The sequence below is a fragment of the Rhamphochromis longiceps genome, linkage group LG23 (assembly GCF_057381845.1).
Source record: "Rhamphochromis longiceps isolate RC_006_pf linkage group LG23, R_longiceps_female_GT1.1, whole genome shotgun sequence".
NCBI lineage: Eukaryota > Metazoa > Chordata > Actinopteri > Cichliformes > Cichlidae > Rhamphochromis > Rhamphochromis longiceps.
The window spans coordinates 8554045-8570425 of record NC_140578.1 but is presented as its reverse complement, the minus strand read 5'-3'; the positions used below and the strand labels follow the sequence as shown (position 1 = coordinate 8570425).

The following is a 16381-nucleotide window of genomic DNA, read 5'->3' as shown; positions in this document are numbered from 1 at the left end:
TTAAAATATTACACATATATCTAATGATATATAGTCCCTTGTATATCCATTGGCACGTGCATGATAAACAGCCCGAGATATGCAGAAAGAAACCTACTCTGCATCACTGGATGGCTTAAAATGTATCATGTATAACAATTTATCATTAACTCTGTGCATTGCATTACCTGCAAATTTTACATACATCATTACAGTCATGTAGTGTCTTCCACATGTCAGCTAATATGACAGAAAATATCACACAGCTGCCCGGAATAATGAAACGGCAAATGGGATCTTAGACAAACCCCATATAGGGTTTTTATATTATTAATACTGGATGGCAAGCCAAAAAAATAAATATTGTATCTGCTCATTACTGCTAAAGGGGAGTGAAAACAATAATAATACCAATAAAGCATACATGAGACACTACATGTATAAAGGCTAATTTACACTATCTCAAAAACTGACATAGATTTAACTCTGTCTTTGCAGAGGATTGAAGGAAGAACTATTTAAAGTTTACATTTTTTGATCTTGTTTAGCGCCATCTTGTGCCAGTACAGAACACGACATCACCGGGTTGGTTGGTTGCTAGGGGTGCAACAATACTCGTATCGATATTGAACCATTCGGTACGCATATGTATCGAACAATACAAAATTTTTAATTTATTTTATCAACTTTCCTTCTGACGATGCTGTCTGTGTTGAGCGCTCAGTGGATCTGCGCTCGACAGTGCAGCCTAGGTGGAGTAGTCGAACGCAGATTCACTGAGCGCAGGGCAAGCTAGAGAGACTGAAGTTAAGCTCTCGTTGCAACATGGCAAATTGAACCTCCCCCACCCTCATTCAGATCTGGCGTTTGGAACTATTTTGGTTCTCATGTGACATATGACCCTGAAGGTAAGTGCGTCATGGACAAAAGTAAAACAGTATGTCGGATGTGCCATGCAATGCTCAATTACATTGGTGGGAACTAGTGCGTTAGCGCAGTTTGCTCGTTAACGTGTTGGCCGTCCAGCCCCACGCACGGGGCGATCCGCGGTAGCTCGTTAACGGAGATTTGCCGTGTTGTGGCGTTAACGTCAGTTCAACGAGATTAACGCTGACAGCACTAGTGGGAACACAACGAATATGACTGCACATTTACGCCGACATCATCCTAGTGCAAAGACAAGTGGAAGCAGACAAAAACAACAAGCACGCATGCTACAAACTTTACTCGAGTCATTTAGACAGCCGTTAGCACATGATTCTCCTTATGGGGACCTGATATGTTTAATATGCTGCTGAGAGTATAGCCCAGAAGAAGCGTATAGTATAGCTTTTATTTTGGAAAGAGCCATTTCCCTGTAATAAACTCTCTTTTCCAAAGATGAGTGATTCCTCAATCAGATAGATGTATTTTTTTTACTTTGTTGTTTCAGCAACATTAAATTTAAAAACTGTACTTTTGAGTTAAAATATATATTTATAATTTTAATAAATGACAAATTAAAAAGGCATGAACATTTTTTTTGTATCGCAAAAATATCGAACCGTGATACCAAAGTATCGAACCGAACCGAACCGTGAATTTTGTGTATCGTTGCACCCCTATTGGTTGCAGCTTATAGACTTACATTAGCTTATGTTAGCTAACTAGTAACCAGTAACTCAGGTGAGAATAAGGACACTAAAATTAAAAAGCAGTCCAAGGGTATCACTTTTGTGCTGTCCCTGGCTGCAACAATAAATTTTATCAAAAAAAACAAAAACAAAGCTATATTCAGTTTCACTTTCTGTCTCTTAAGCAGTAAGTGGTTCCCTTGTTGTTTGGCTAGCTGCATTGAAACAGTAAAATCCTCCTGTTAGGCACAGTAGGTGACCAACACTCGTTTACAAAGGTTTATAAAGCACTTTATGAATGAGGACTGTGTGGAGGAGACCCTGTTTGAGTCAGGTGACAGGTGGTTCACCAGACCGACACGCTGCTGTCCGATACCACACCGTTTCTTCAGTAGGTGAGTGTACCTAGAAGCACAATCAGCTGGCAAAACAGATGTTTGCAAGATGCAATCAGCACTATTTATGCAATAAAATAGTCTCTTTTCCTATGCACATCCAAACAGTTTACAACACAACATACATAAAAACATACATAAATTTTATTGCATAAATTTGATCGCAGGTTGTGGCCTTTAACTGATTGCGCTGCTAGGTACATCTGGCCAGACGAGGAAAAAAACCTGAGTTTCTAACACCAGCTTGTTGGTCTGGTAAAACAACCTGTTACTTGACTCAAACAAGCTCTACTCCACTCAGTGCTCATTTAGAAAGTGCTTTACGAACCCAAACATTACAGATAACAGGTGGATTTTCCTGTTTCAATGCAGCTAGCCAATTAACGAAGAACCAATTACTGCTTTAGAGACAAAAAGTGAAATTGATCAGCATTTCCTTGGTTTTTTTAACATAAAATGCATCATTGCAGCCAGGGGCAATAAAAAAGTGATCCCCTTTGATCCCTGCTTTTTTTGGTTTTAGTGTCCTTATTATCACCTGAGTTACTGGTTCTGTGATTAGTTAGCTAACATAAACTAATGAAATGCCCTGGTGATGTCATGTTCTATACTGGCACCAGATGGCGTTAAACATTTTCAAAAAATGTAAACTTGAAACATTTATTTCTTAAATCCAGCTTCCCAGAGAGAGTTAAATCTAGTTTTTGAGAGTAGGGCTCCATAGTGTACATTAGCCTTTGTACGTGTAGTGTTTCATGTCCTACTATATAGAAGTAACATAGACTGATATCATCTCAAGTTGGCAAATCTGCAGAAAAACAAAATACTACAGTTTTTATCTTTGGCCAAGTGGCAAAAATAATAAGAAACACAGAATTTGACACATGACCCACAGAGATATTATGCCCAAGCCATTATGAATGTCCTATATATTAGAGCTCCACACTATCAAAAATAAATTTGAAAGTGGTTTATCTGAATTCAGTGTGGACTGATTGAGATGCAATAGCAGATTCCAGTCCTAGTGAGCCTTCTTACATGGGTTATCTAAAGTCTGGCAGCCCATGTTGGTAAATTTCACCCGCACACGGAACAGAGTTCCATCTTCACACATGCAGAGCTTGTACCTCTCCTGACCTTCATTGAAATACAGATCTCCTGCAGAGTTAGGAAAACGCGTGGCATTGAACATGACCGATCCATTGAGCACGATGCTGTTCTCCTGCGAAGACAAATCATCATTACTCATCGATCTTCTGGCCCTTTACTCGATCGGCTTTATTGTAGGAAAAATTCCATACTCACAGCCCTGAGCTCAATGTTTCCACCCATTTTGAACTCGATTGTCCGACCCATGATGCTGACCCCTTCGTTACCACGAATGATGGCAGAGTCTCCTTTAATGTTCAGGTCAGATGCTGCATTACTGGTGATCTAAAAGTCACAGAGAGAATATGAAGTTTAGAATATAATGTTATGAACAGCAACACAAGACTGTTAACAAAAAAGTTAAAAAATAAAATCAAATAAAAACGATACTGTGAAAGACATTTTTAACGAATATTTTTTCCTCCACTTATTAAATGTGATGCAGCATGGCTGCAAATATCTCTTAAGGCTACTGTATTTCCACTAAGCAGTTTATTAGGCAGTATAATGTGAAAATAAATAGCACACTATGTGCACACTCTGTGCTGGGCCTTTTCCAGCTAGCCTGGATGAGGAGGGAACCCCCCGCTCAGCGCAGCCACATGTGCCTGAGGTGTGACCTGGGCAGTTAGCCAGTGAAATTTGCTTCCTCTGTGATGCTGGCAACTTTTCCATTTTTGGCTTGTGGCAATACAATTGTGTTCATTCTGGTCAACTGACAGTTTCTTGTAGATCTAGTGGCATTTTTATCAAAAGTTTAATCATTTACAAAAGTGTACACAAAAGTTTATTGTTACTAAATTTAACAAATATGCATCTTTTGACATCTTCAAGTTAAAAATTCATAGAAAATAAAGAAATATAAATTAAATCTTTTTTGCATGTTATTCTAGAAGTTTAGAAAGTTTAGGAAAAAAGTAAAAAAATAAATTTTTCTAGCTTTAGCTGTGTTTTTGGAACCTGCGTCACAAATATGTCGCAAACATATTTGTTTGTGATTATTTATTCTGAATCTTTTGAAAGGCACCACTGCTTGGAATTCAGCTCTGTTACGAATTTTCTTGAAACTTTGTTTAGCAGCTTTGCACACCTGTTTTTTCTGTCAGGTTCTCTCAGCCTCTGATAAACTGGAGTCATGGTGAACTGTAAACTTTATATCCCTCCATAGACTTTCTAGATTTTCAGATTTAAATATATTTCTTTAGAATAGTCCAGTTTTGTTTAAACTTTCACATGATGTGGCATCTATGAATGTTTAGATCTGAAGTAGATTTGTGAAAACAACTTTCACAAGGTTAAAAGATGAATTCATAACTGAGCCTTTCTTCTGTTTACACTGATGAAGTTCAGCATCTTCATGGGGACTTTTCCATGTTCTGTAAATATGCTGTTTTGCTTTACCTTTATGGATTATTAGCTAATGTTTGGTACAGGTTATAAAACACTGACAGGACTAATGAAATACTTTGTTATTGCACCCATCAGTGAGTTACTGGAAACCGTACACACCCTTTCTGTGGAAGCTTTTTTAACGCTGAGGACTTTGACTCCTTTGGGCAAATGAAACTCGTGGTTTTCAAAGTCAGTGCTGAAGAATGTGGTCTGGGTCCGAGGGTCTGTGAAGGATATGCCGACATCACTGACGATTGAGGTCTTGTCCTTTTCTACGCTCAGCTTTGTAGTGCCTTGCTGGAAGACTACCTGTAGCAACACATGTTAAATAAAAGAGGAGAGTTTTTAATGTGTGCGCATTATGGGCTTTTCTTGTCTTTTTATCGATACTCAGCTTTTACTAAACTCTGTAACACACTCTGTATTGCTCACCGGGTTGTTGTTACCAACAATGACCAGATCCTGGTCTTTACGGCCTCCTACTGTGCTCTTGTGCAGCGGGTGGACAATACCCATGTCTGCTTTCTGTTTGAAGCGCAGCAGGCCACTCTCATGGAACTCCATACTGTCGCAGCCATTCGGACCGATGCGGATCACTGTCCATATAACCAATGTGATCTGTGAGGCGACAGCATGCACAAAATATACAGATCACACACTAAAAAAAAGCAACACACAGACAAATACACTGATGTTTTAGGTACTCACAATTAAATTAATTAAGGCGAGGAGGAAGAGGATGATGATGATGCACACAGCCATGTTTCCTTTGCGTCCTCTTAGCCCTGTCTTATGAAGACGTTCTTCCTCTATGGGTACATAGCCTGCTTTGAAATTACTGTTGTGCTCCTTGTTGATAGTACGGCGTTCTATGGCTTTTTCTCGCATGGACTTCTTCACTGGCCCATTGGAGCTTTCCTAGAAGCCAGAAAACAAACTCTGAGGTCTAATGCTTACAGTCTTAATAACAAGTAATAACAGATAATAAAACCTGTAATCTATGGTGTAACTGTCCCACATTTACCACGTAACTCTACTGAATTACTTGAAGTACCTACTGTTTCTAAACGTAGACACTTAAAATGTAGTTATAGCAAGAAATGGTAGTAACAATTAGAGAAACTAATTATACTGTAAGAACTTATAAATAAGAAGACCTATGAGTATTTTAACGGAGAAAGAAATGAAAGCTACATGCATGCATTTTTAAATTAATTAACACCTTCATGTTGTTTTAATGGAAAGTAAAACCAACCTTTCCTCTTTTTACAATGTAATTACACAGTTGTTAGGGTGTATTTGAGAGTATCCACTCATAAGCCTAATTTTATAGCTTTAGAGCACATATTGATTATTGAGATTGGTTTACCCAGAATCTCACGTTTACGCACCAACTGTTGTATTTTCTCGACTTTCTTTTCTTTTTGAATCGCCTCTACTTTCTTTTTAGGTTTAAATTAAAGTTTTTAGTTCCTCCCTGTTTTCAATGTCCTCTCTGCATCTGTTAAATACCCGCGACAGCCTGTCGCTGGCCATAACTAAAAATAAACTGTACTCATTTTGGCAGCAAAATGGAAATAACCTGCTCTCCGCTGTATCAATATTACACAGCTATAGTTTTATTCTCTTCATAGTGTTGTAATAAATTCGCTGTCAAACAGCAGGTCTAGTAAAAGAATAAGATTTTTATTTATTTCCATATGACGCTTTCGCTACCCATAGCAGAGGCCACTAATGTTTTCTGTTACACTGATATTCCGATAGAGCCCAGACAAAAGCCCAGTATGCTTTTTAAAAAAAAAAAATTAATCCAGTTTATATTGTGTATTATTTAGAAACATATATATAAGTGTTCCGTTAACTAAATGCAAAAAAGGCGGAGAAAAACGCAAGAATAACAACAAATACGGAACATAACGGACCTGTTCAGACGCCATGTTGACCCTCCCTCTTCTGCTTGCTGAGAGTTCGGAGCAAACCACTTTTCACAGATAAAGGGGACAGTACTCCATAATGATTATGTTTTTAGTTGTGGACTGAATGGTAGTTGAATATGACTTGACTATAGAAAACAAATACATACACAATAAATATAAAAAACAGATAAATAAAAAAAAATCTATCAAAATTTTTTTGATGACATTGAAAAATGGCATATTCCAAACTCAGCCAGCCAATGACAGAAAAATCCTAAAATAGAAGAAACGGTCCATTCATATTTTCCACAGGTGAACTGTCAGCAGCGGACACGATTCTTAAATAATAATAATAATAATAATGATAATAATAATAATAATGATAATAATAATGATGATGATGATGATGATGATGATGATGATGATGATAGATAGATAGATAGATAGATAGATAGATAGATAGATAGATAGTAATAACATTACTATTAATTATATATATTTCATAGCTGTACATAGCATAGTGATCATTTTTTATCACAAAAAATTGTGATACAATTGTGATCATACACTCAAAAAGTCATATTTAGGATAACGTATTTAAAGGCATTAATTGAAATGATTGCTAAATTTGATCTGGATTACAATACATAAGTACAACACACATAACTATTCCAGTTATTATTTTAGATACAACAATGAACTGCACATTTAATTTAGTATGTCATATTATCGTATAATCGGATTTGACCCAACACCGCCACTCGAGCAGCACCTGACCCCAAGGGGGGTTAGTTAACTCCCTCGGTATTGGTTTCGTTTAACAGGATGTCATTACGATCGTATTTACATCTGGGGGGAGACCACAGTCTGCAGAGGCCTGACTGAGACGGGAGTAATTTATTTAAACCCTGCGTTCGTTGCTCCCGTCGTCTCCTCACTCGGTTGCCACAACTGAAGGCGGCGCTTGGCATTCGTGTCGCAGGTGCAGAAAGCTGCCGGTCCAGGAATTTTTACTACACTCCTCGTTAAGACGTACCCCCCTCCGCCTGCTGCTACTGCTGCAGGCCTCCTCCTGGGGATTTTTAAAACCTCCCGAGGATTGTGGATCGACATGGCTGACACTTTAAGGAGATTGACCAACACATCTTCATTCAGCGTCTTACAGGACAAGCTTGAGAGTTGGCACAAGGACTACCATGTAAGTTCATCAATAAGTCATGATTGACCTAAATCTGACCACACAACTTCATCCGTGTTAGCCAGTCCTATTTCCATGATCACTATCCACTGAATTGGTATATTTGCATACAGTTGAACCTTTTAGCCAAAGGGTTTCAGATATATTATGAGCATCCTCGTCTTCAGAACATGACAAATAGGTTTGTCTGCTCTCGTCCATTACTGATTTTTATTCGTTAAACCTGTGATTTTCATTTGTTTTGTTCCACTTTATTATTATAATCATAAATGAAACTGTTACAGGCAGTTTGGAAACGCTTTAAATCATTTTAAAAAATACAGCAAAGGAATGCATTTGTTTAGATTTGATTTCCCAGTGGAGTTTGGTTGGTATGGACGCCGGTTGCCATGGGTACTTTTAGACAGCTCCAAAGATATTTGCCTCAGGTTGAGATGGTTCACTTCCTCTTTCTTCCTGTAGAGGCAATAACTTCAAACGTAGGCATCAAATGCCTTCGAGTGTTTACAGCTAATACGAAATAAAGCTAATAAGAAACTAATAAGTAAAAATGAGTAATAAGTAAGTAATAAAGAAATAACCATCATAATATATATAATATAACAATACAGTACTATATCGATTAATTGATTATATATATTGATTTTTTTAAAGAAAATCTAGGAGACGTACCCTAACAGACCTAACAAACCTCCTAAACTAAATATTGTTTAAATAAATTTAATATAATAAATAGGTACACGGCATAAAACAATGGAGTTTTTTTTGCTGAGCTACTTTTTGCTTGGCTAAATTGTGAATAAATCTTTCCTGTAACCTTCTGTCAGGAAAAGTGAAGCTTAAGAAATGAAATTGTGGTGGAACAGGGCAATACCTTCGACTATATAAACGTGGACAATAACATTCATAACATTCACAGGGAAATGCTATTTTTCAATTGTTTTAAAACCCTAGTTTTGTGTCAGAGTCTGCAAACTTTTTAAGCAGTTTTTATCAAATGCAATTTTCCCACCTACAGTTCTAAAACATATATGTTAGTTTAATCTGTGATTCTAAATAAGCTTTAAGTGAATCGTTGTCTGTTTCTTTGTACTAGACAGCGTGTACTCTACCTCTGGCACTGTGACAGCTGGGGAAGGCTCCATGTGACTATGATGGATAAGTGGTTAAGATAATGGAAAAATAAATTTGTTTCCTTTTTTTTAACCCTCCAAGGTGATTTCTTGTGACCAGAATCTGAACAGATGTTGTGAGCTGATTGAAATCACCGCCAAAATCCAGGGCCAACTGTTTGCCATCCTCAACCTTACAGCTGCAGAAGGTACAAGCTTCATCAGTTTATTTATGTTTATTTTATTGAGCACAGGTTCTAACATTTTGTCACTAATCAGGTGGACACTATGCCGGAGTGGACACTCTGAAAACACGACTACTACCATGGCTCGGATCCTGTTTCTCAATGGCGAGGCCCTCAGTCAGTGATGACACCAGTCTACAGCTCATCCAGGTGACTCCATCTATCAGTAAACCAGAAAATCTGTCAGAGTGTTCATATATATGACATATATATCATCATTTTTAAATGTTAGGATTCAGCAGAGAAGGACAGAAAGATCAGGGAGCTCTCTGCCTCCCATGAGAATGACTTGCAGAAGCTGGAGACTCAGCTGTGCTCCGCTCGGCTACAGCTGGAGTCAGTCAGAGCAGAGTGAGTCTAAATTATAGATTAAAAAAAACTGTCAGACCTTCTTACCTCAGCTTCAATGGCTCATATTTAACTACACTTTGGTCAGTAAATACAGGTACCGATCTGTTTAAACAGGCTGCTTGATGCTCAGAAGGAACTGGATGAGACAAAGAGCAAGTCTACAACCACCTTTCTGGCCACTGAAGATGAAATATTACAACTGAAAGCTGAGTAGGTGATGTAGATGATTTACTTGTTTTAATATGCACGTATGAGTTTTTCTGTTAATGTGAAGTGTGTCTGTGCTTCAGTTTGAGATCCGCACATGAGCAGGTGGACATTTATAAGAGAAAGCTGGAAGCTCTCGATGACTATGAGCGGCAGATTCGCCTGTTGAGAGACGAAGTGTCTTACCTGAGCACAGAGAAAGCCATGCTGCAAGCGAGGTACACACACAAACATTACACGCTCACACACTGACACCGTTCAGCGTCTTAAATAATTAATATGTTAGATTTTTTCTGTCTCTCAGGTTGGTGAGGAGTCGTTCTCCGAGCCCTTTGTCCAGGCACAGCCGCTCTTCCAGCCCCGGAAGGAGTGAGTCACCCACCCGAGCCCAGCTCACTAACTCCTCCCGCCACGCCCGCCTTGTGTCGCGCTTCAATGACCTGTATGCTGTGGAGCGTCTGGATGCCCAGGCCCTGCTTCGCCGCTACATTTCTGACTTGGAGATGGTCCAGAGAATAATCTTTATTGCAGTTGTGGTATGGCTGCAGCTATTTTAGAGCTGTGTGTACACAGAGCTGATCATTTGATCTGCTGTCTGCTGCGATTCATGGAAATGTATGTATTGCCTGCTTTCCTGTTATAGGAATCCTTCAAGACAGCAAAACTGGCTTACCGTCAGTTCAGGCTACGAGTCAGAAAGACACTGTCCACATCTCACTTTGGGCCGGAAAGTTTAGAAGATGCAGCTGTGGACTACATCGTCAGAAACCTGGACCTTTATGATGTTCAGACCAGCGTCAATGTAGGATGATGCGTCTCATGTGTGCTGTGCAACACTCATGAACAAAATGCTGTAGTTCTGAGGGAAACCATGATCGTCTTTCATCTCTGCAGGATGTCATCAATGCTATGAATGTGAACCCTCGGATCTCCTTCCCGCCAGAGGTGGACTTTGTCCTCATCAGTTCGTTGATCAGAGAGGCATGCAGAGTGGCCTTCGCCATGCAGACACTGGACCCTCCACTGGACTTGGGCTTTGCCACTGATGGAGAACTATACAATGACATCAAGTCAGTCCTGTTTTTGTACACCCAGCAGTCATTTGTTCATTTTTTAAAGGGAAAGTTTTAAGTAACATGTTTTCCATGATGCAAACAGTCACTACAGAATATCACTCCTTGAACTTCAGCCTGTCACTGAAAGCCTCTACCAGTAGATGTCACCCACAACACTTAGATGCACACTTCCAACTCTCCCCTGTCTCTTTCCCTTAAGGTATCGGCGCAGCTACGACTCTGAGTTCACTGCTCCTCTGGTGATGTACCATGTGTGGCCAGCCTTAATGGAAGGAAACACTGTAATAGTGAAGGGCGAGGCTGTGACTAGAAGTGGTGCTCTGGTATTGGTTTTTTAATGTTTAAATATATCACAATTACTGGATGTTATTTAACAGGGTACGTGAGGACACGAAGATGCATACAAAGCTCGTGTGCATACTGGTGGTTTTTCTGTTTTTGCAGTGGAGCCGAAGCCGCAGCAGAAGCAGTAGTACCAGCCCTGTGCGCTCTCGCTCTCTCAGCCCAACTCGCAGCCTTGTAAGTCACTATAATATTAAATAGTCCAACCACACAGAAAGAAAAGCACAACTTGGGAGTTTTGGTCACACAGGGGATAATTTTCTTTTCCTGGGTATAACATCACTCAGCTACTCATGAAATTATGATTCCTTTCACTTTTTGTACCTAACAACGTGCATGCATACCCATGGCTCTAAGGGTATGTATTTCAGAATCACTTTTTAAAATGTAATTTGGTTTGTTTAAGCTTTAACTTACTCAAAAACTGGAAGTATAATCATCATCATTGTCTTTTTTAGGCATTTAACAGCAGAAGAAGCCTGTCTCCTGGACGTCTCAGAGCTAGCCACCTGTGACATTTGGCCACATGTGCTGAAAGTCAAATGCATGGTCACACTTATGCTTCTACCAAATAAAGCAATGAAACCGTTCATAACCTTACCAACCAAAGGCTGTGTGCATTGTTGGAAGGACGCTTTACAGGACATAAGATGATATAGATTAAGCAAAATTAGCCCAGTAGATAACTGAACAGTTGTTCTACTATATTTACTCTATTAATTTTTGACTAACAGTATTGTAGTGATGCTTGGGAACTTAAAGGAAAGGCATATTTCAGGAACAAAAAAGACCTGCACACTAGCACTTTATTGGTGCTAAAATTAGGACCCATACTCAACACTATCAGTCAACATTTCAGTGGCAGATTGTATTACTGTGCTAGTGATTGGTGCTAATTTAACATCCTCCAGTACTTGAGTTACAGATTTTTGGTCAGTGTTTTTAGTGTTTGTTGGATGCTGTGTTGTTATTCTTATTTTATTTTTTTATCCTTTTAATATTTTTCGTTAGTTTTGGTGCTGTTGTTCTATGTAGATACAGTGGGGCAAAAAAGTATTTAGTCAGCCACCGATTGTGCAAGTTCCCCACCTAAAATGATGACAGAGGTCAGTAATTTGCACCAGAGGTACACTTCAACTGTGAGAGACAGAATGTGAAAAAAAAAAAATCCATGAATTCACATGGTAGGATTTGTAAAGAATTTATTTGTAAATCAGGGTGGAAAATAAGTATTTGGTCAATAACAAAAATACAACTCAATACTTTGTAACATAACCTTTGTTGGCAATAACAGAGGTCAAACGTTTACTATAGGTCTTTACCAGGTTTGCACACACAGTAGCTGGTATTTTGGCCCATTCCTCCATGCAGATCTTCTCGAGAGCAGTGATGTTTTGGGGCTGTCGCCGAGCAACACGGACTTTCAACTCCCGCCACAGATTTTCTATGGGGTTGAGGTCTGGAGACTGGCTAGGCCACTCCAGGACTTTCAAATGCTTCTTACGGAGCCACTCCTTTGTTGCCCGGGCGGTGTGTTTTGGATCATTGTCATGTTGGAAGACCCAGCCTCGTTTCATCTTCAAAGTTCTCACTGATGGAAGGAGGTTTTGGCTCAAAATCTCACCATACATGGCCCCATTCATTCTGTCCTTAACACGGATCAGTCGTCCTGTCCCCTTGGCAGAAAAACAGCCCCATAGCATGATGTTTCCACCCCCATGCTTCACAGTAGGTATGGTGTTCTTGGGATGCAACTCAGTATTCTTCTTCTTCCAAACACGACGAGTTGAGTTTATACCAAAAAGTTCTACTTTGGTTTCATCTGACCACATGACATTCTCCCAATCCTCTGCTGTATCATCCATGTGCTCTCTGGCAAACTTCAGACGGGCCTGGACATGCACTGGCTTCAGCAGCGGAACACGTCTGGCACTGCGGGATTTGATTCCCTGCCGTTGTAGTGTGTTACTGATGGTGACCTTTGTTACTTTGGTCCCAGCTCTCTGCAGGTCATTCACCAGGTCCCCCCGTGTGGTTCTGGGATCTTTGCTCACCGTTCTCATGATCATTTTGACCCCACGGGATGAGATCTTGCGTGGAGCCCCAGATCGAGGGAGATTATCAGTGGTCTTGTATGTCTTCCATTTTCTGATGATTGCTCCCACAGTTGATTTTTTCACACCAAGCTGCTTGCCTATTGTAGATTCACTCTTCCCAGTCTGGTGCAGGTCTACAATACTTTTCCTGGTGTCCTTCGAAAGCTCTTTGGTCTTGGCCATGGCGGAGTTTGGAGTCTGACTGTTTGAGGCTGTGGACAGGTGTCTTTTATACAGATGATGAGTTCAAACATGTGCCATTCATACAGGTAACGAGTGGGGGACAGAAAAGCTTCTTACAGAAGACGTTACAGGTCTGTGAGAGCCAGAGATTTTCCTTGTTTGAGGTGACCAAATACTTATTTTCCACCCTGATTTACGAATAAATTCTTTACAAATCCTACCATGTGAATTCATGGATTTTTTTTTCACATTCTGTCTCTCACAGTTGAAGTGTACCTCTGGTGCAAATTACTGACCTCTGTCATCATTTTAAGTGGGGGAACTTGCACAATCGGTGGCTGACTAAATACTTTTTTGCCCCACTGTATGTAATACCAGATCAGACTTTCAAATAAGATGGTGATGAGATTTTTCCACTAAAAATGTAAAGAGTTGTTCACGTCATCATTGTAAAAAACAGAAGGGTCAGTGGTAGTTTTTTGGGGGAAAAATATCCGGGTGCATTCAGTGTGACAGTGCGTGTCTTCTTATTTCAAACGGATTAAAGAAGAATTAAAACATATTGATTTTACAGTGATTTGGTTTGCAATGCGAGTATCCTTTAATGGTGCCTTATATCAGCGGTCCCCAACCCCCGGGCCTCGGACCGGTACCGGTCCGTGAGTCGTTTGGTACCGGGCCGCGAGAGTTGAGGCTCAGGTGTGAAATGTATAGTTTTCAGGGTTTTTATCGGTTTTCAGCGTTATTTTGTTATCGTTTTTAACGTTAACTCGGTTTTCCTGGGTCATTTCAGGTGTATTATGAACAAAACTTCTTTTTTTCGGTACCGGTACTAGTTTTATTTTGTTGTATTTATCCGCGACACCTTAAAAGCCGGTCCATGAAAATATTGTCGGGCATAAACCGGTCCGTGGCGCAAAAAAGGTTGGGGACCGCTGCCTTATATGATTGTTTTTTGTATTAAATGGCTGATGCAACTCCAAACTATTTTCTGATTTGTAATGTATCATTTTATATTGATTAAAGACTTTTTTCTGTAGCCTTAGTTCAGTGTAGCAATTAATTTCCTACAGACATTAAAAAAAACATTTATAAATTTCATCAATATAGAATCAGAATCAGCATACTTTATTAATCCTTAAAGAAATTAATTGGGTTACATTTGCTCCATTACAGTAACAGTAACAGAAAAAGACTAGACTATTTAACAATACAATATGTTACAGATTTAAGAAATAGCACAATATATACAAATCACTCAATAATAAATATCAAGAATATTGACAGCAACATTACTGAGTAGAAAACAGCATGTACAAGAAGGATGTAACTGTTGCAGTGTTTACAGTGCATTAGATGGAGGGGTTGCGCAGGGAGATGGCCACGGGCAGGAATGATTTCCTGTGTTGTTCAGTGGTGCTTTTTGGTAATCTCAGTCTCTCACTGAACATGCACCTGTGGCCAGCCAGCATGGAGTGGGTGGGAGGTATTATCCAACATTGTCTTTATCTTGGACAACATCCGCCTCTCCGACACTACCTTAAGGGAGTCCAGCTCCATCCCCACAACATTACAGACCTTGCCAATCAGTTTGAGTCGGTTGGCATCTGCGACCCCTAACCTGCTCCCCCAGCATGCAACAGTATAGAGGATAGCACTGGCCACAACAGACTCATAGAAAATCCCGAGCATAGTCCGATAGATGTGGAAGGACCTTAGCCGCCTCAGAAAATAGAGATGACTCTGGCATTTCCTGTAAAGTGCAGTGGCGTTTTTAACCCAGTCCAGCATGGTAATGCAGTTAAATCAGAAGGGACAGTTTTCACCAAAACCATTTTTAAACAGCTGATGTGGTGTGGACAGCCAAGTTTGTGAATGTGATAACTCGAGAACAAAGTGACGAATTAGTTTAAAATTCATACCATAGGTATTTCTACGAGGTAGCTGAGGGGGCCCACTGGCCGTCGCCAATATTTTTTTTTGCTGCTGCGTCTTATACTTTTCAAATGGCATTACATTCCTACAGCCCGATCCGGCGGGGAGGTGTGGGAAGCTAGATCGGGCGCCCCCCCCCCCCCCCTTCCGGCTCTCCTCTCTGCTCTCTCCTATCTTGTCCCTTTTGTCTTACTTCTCTCCATCACCTTTTCTATCCCTTTGAAGAAATGAGGCTCCATAAATGCTAAAGAGGTAAGTATTATTTCTCAGTTGCAGTGAATAGATAGGAGAAAATAAACAGTAGAAAACTAAACAGAAGAAAGAAGAAGAGAAATAACAACTTAACATGAACCAGTGACATACTCCGGGGCCTGATCAACCCTGGCAGGGCCTCCTTGGATGAGGGTGTCTAGTAATAATGGCGGAAGCACCAGATGAATCCAAGGTCCACTACTGACGACGTGTCCCAAATCTTAATATTATAATCTAGATCAGATCTCTAATTCCTCCCCCCCCCCCCCAAAAAAAATGTCAGATTAGCCTGGGTAAAAGACTGAAAGCTGAGGCACACAACGATGTGTGCTGCTGGTAAAGTTTCTGGGCTGCCTTTCCTCATAACAGCCATCTGTCAAGATTCTCGCCATTTAAAGCAATGCATTATCAAGGACTACAACATCTAGTCCTTTTAATGAATTTCCTACTACTCTGTTTGAACAATAGGGGATGCTGCTACTCCATCAAAGCTCAAGAAGTAAAAACACTGCAATGTGTGGAGCTCAATTTAAGTGTGGATTTAGTCCATCATTCAACACAGAATAAAAAAAACATGGGTTATCACATTAATTGTGCAATTTCAAAAAGCCTGAAATCATTTTACGACGTTTTATGAAAGTTGGAGGAGGAGATAAGGAGCCTTTACTGGCAAAAGCAAAGCCCAAAGTAACACAGAACTGAAGTCCAGCCAAAAAACAGCACAGGAAGCACGAGAAAAATCAGGGAGCACAACAGATGTCTTGACACAAAGGGGCAAAGACGTTATTGCATGTGCACAGTGTGCAAATACACTGCACAGGTGAAATCATCAACAGAAGGTGAAACTAGGCCAAAATATACGAGAAAACCAACCTACAAAGTAAAACAGGAAATAATTAAAAGACAATTAAAACTTTGTGCCTTTGCACATGAGGGCAAA

The 16381-nt window shown here is 39.9% G+C and overlaps 2 protein-coding genes across 2 annotated transcripts; one reads left to right on the top strand and one right to left on the bottom strand.

Annotated features, from left to right (window-relative positions):
* Positions 1-683: 683 nt before the first annotated feature.
* Positions 684-6492, bottom strand: sgcb (sarcoglycan, beta (dystrophin-associated glycoprotein)). Its single transcript, XM_085399027.1, has 6 exons — positions 6451-6492; positions 5237-5446; positions 4961-5146; positions 4646-4837; positions 3293-3421; positions 684-3209 (listed from the first exon to the last, which is right to left on the bottom strand). The coding sequence occupies exons 1-6, from the start codon at positions 6463-6465 to the stop codon at positions 3009-3011; spliced, it is 933 nt and encodes a 310-aa protein (XP_085255153.1). The 5' UTR covers positions 6466-6492; the 3' UTR covers positions 684-3008.
* Positions 6493-7305: 813 nt separating this feature from the next.
* spata18 (spermatogenesis associated 18) lies at positions 7306-12592 on the top strand. The gene is made up of 12 exons (XM_085398192.1): positions 7306-7642; positions 8858-8963; positions 9034-9149; positions 9232-9350; positions 9465-9560; positions 9641-9775; positions 9862-10093; positions 10201-10359; positions 10452-10627; positions 10833-10956; positions 11078-11152; positions 11434-12592. Exons 1-12 carry the CDS (start codon positions 7556-7558, stop codon positions 11488-11490), a joined length of 1482 nt encoding a protein of 493 aa, XP_085254318.1. The 5' UTR covers positions 7306-7555; the 3' UTR covers positions 11491-12592.
* The last annotated feature ends 3789 nt before the right edge of the window (positions 12593-16381 follow it).

Coding starts and splice junctions, on each gene's coding strand:
- sgcb (XM_085399027.1), bottom strand. Junction 5,147..5,236: donor TCGCCTTAATTAATTTAATT/GTGAGTACCTAA, acceptor GTCGCCTCACAG/ATCACATTGGTTATATGGAC. Junction 3,422..4,645: donor AAAAAGCTTCCACAGAAAGG/GTGTGTACGGTT, acceptor TGTGACTTTTAG/ATCACCAGTAATGCAGCATC.
- spata18 (XM_085398192.1), top strand. CDS start 7,556: ATGGCTGACACTTTAAGGAGATTGACCAACACATCTTCATTCAGCGTC. Junction 10,094..10,200: donor TAATCTTTATTGCAGTTGTG/GTATGGCTGCAG, acceptor TTCCTGTTATAG/GAATCCTTCAAGACAGCAAA. Junction 10,360..10,451: donor ATGTTCAGACCAGCGTCAAT/GTAGGATGATGC, acceptor TCATCTCTGCAG/GATGTCATCAATGCTATGAA.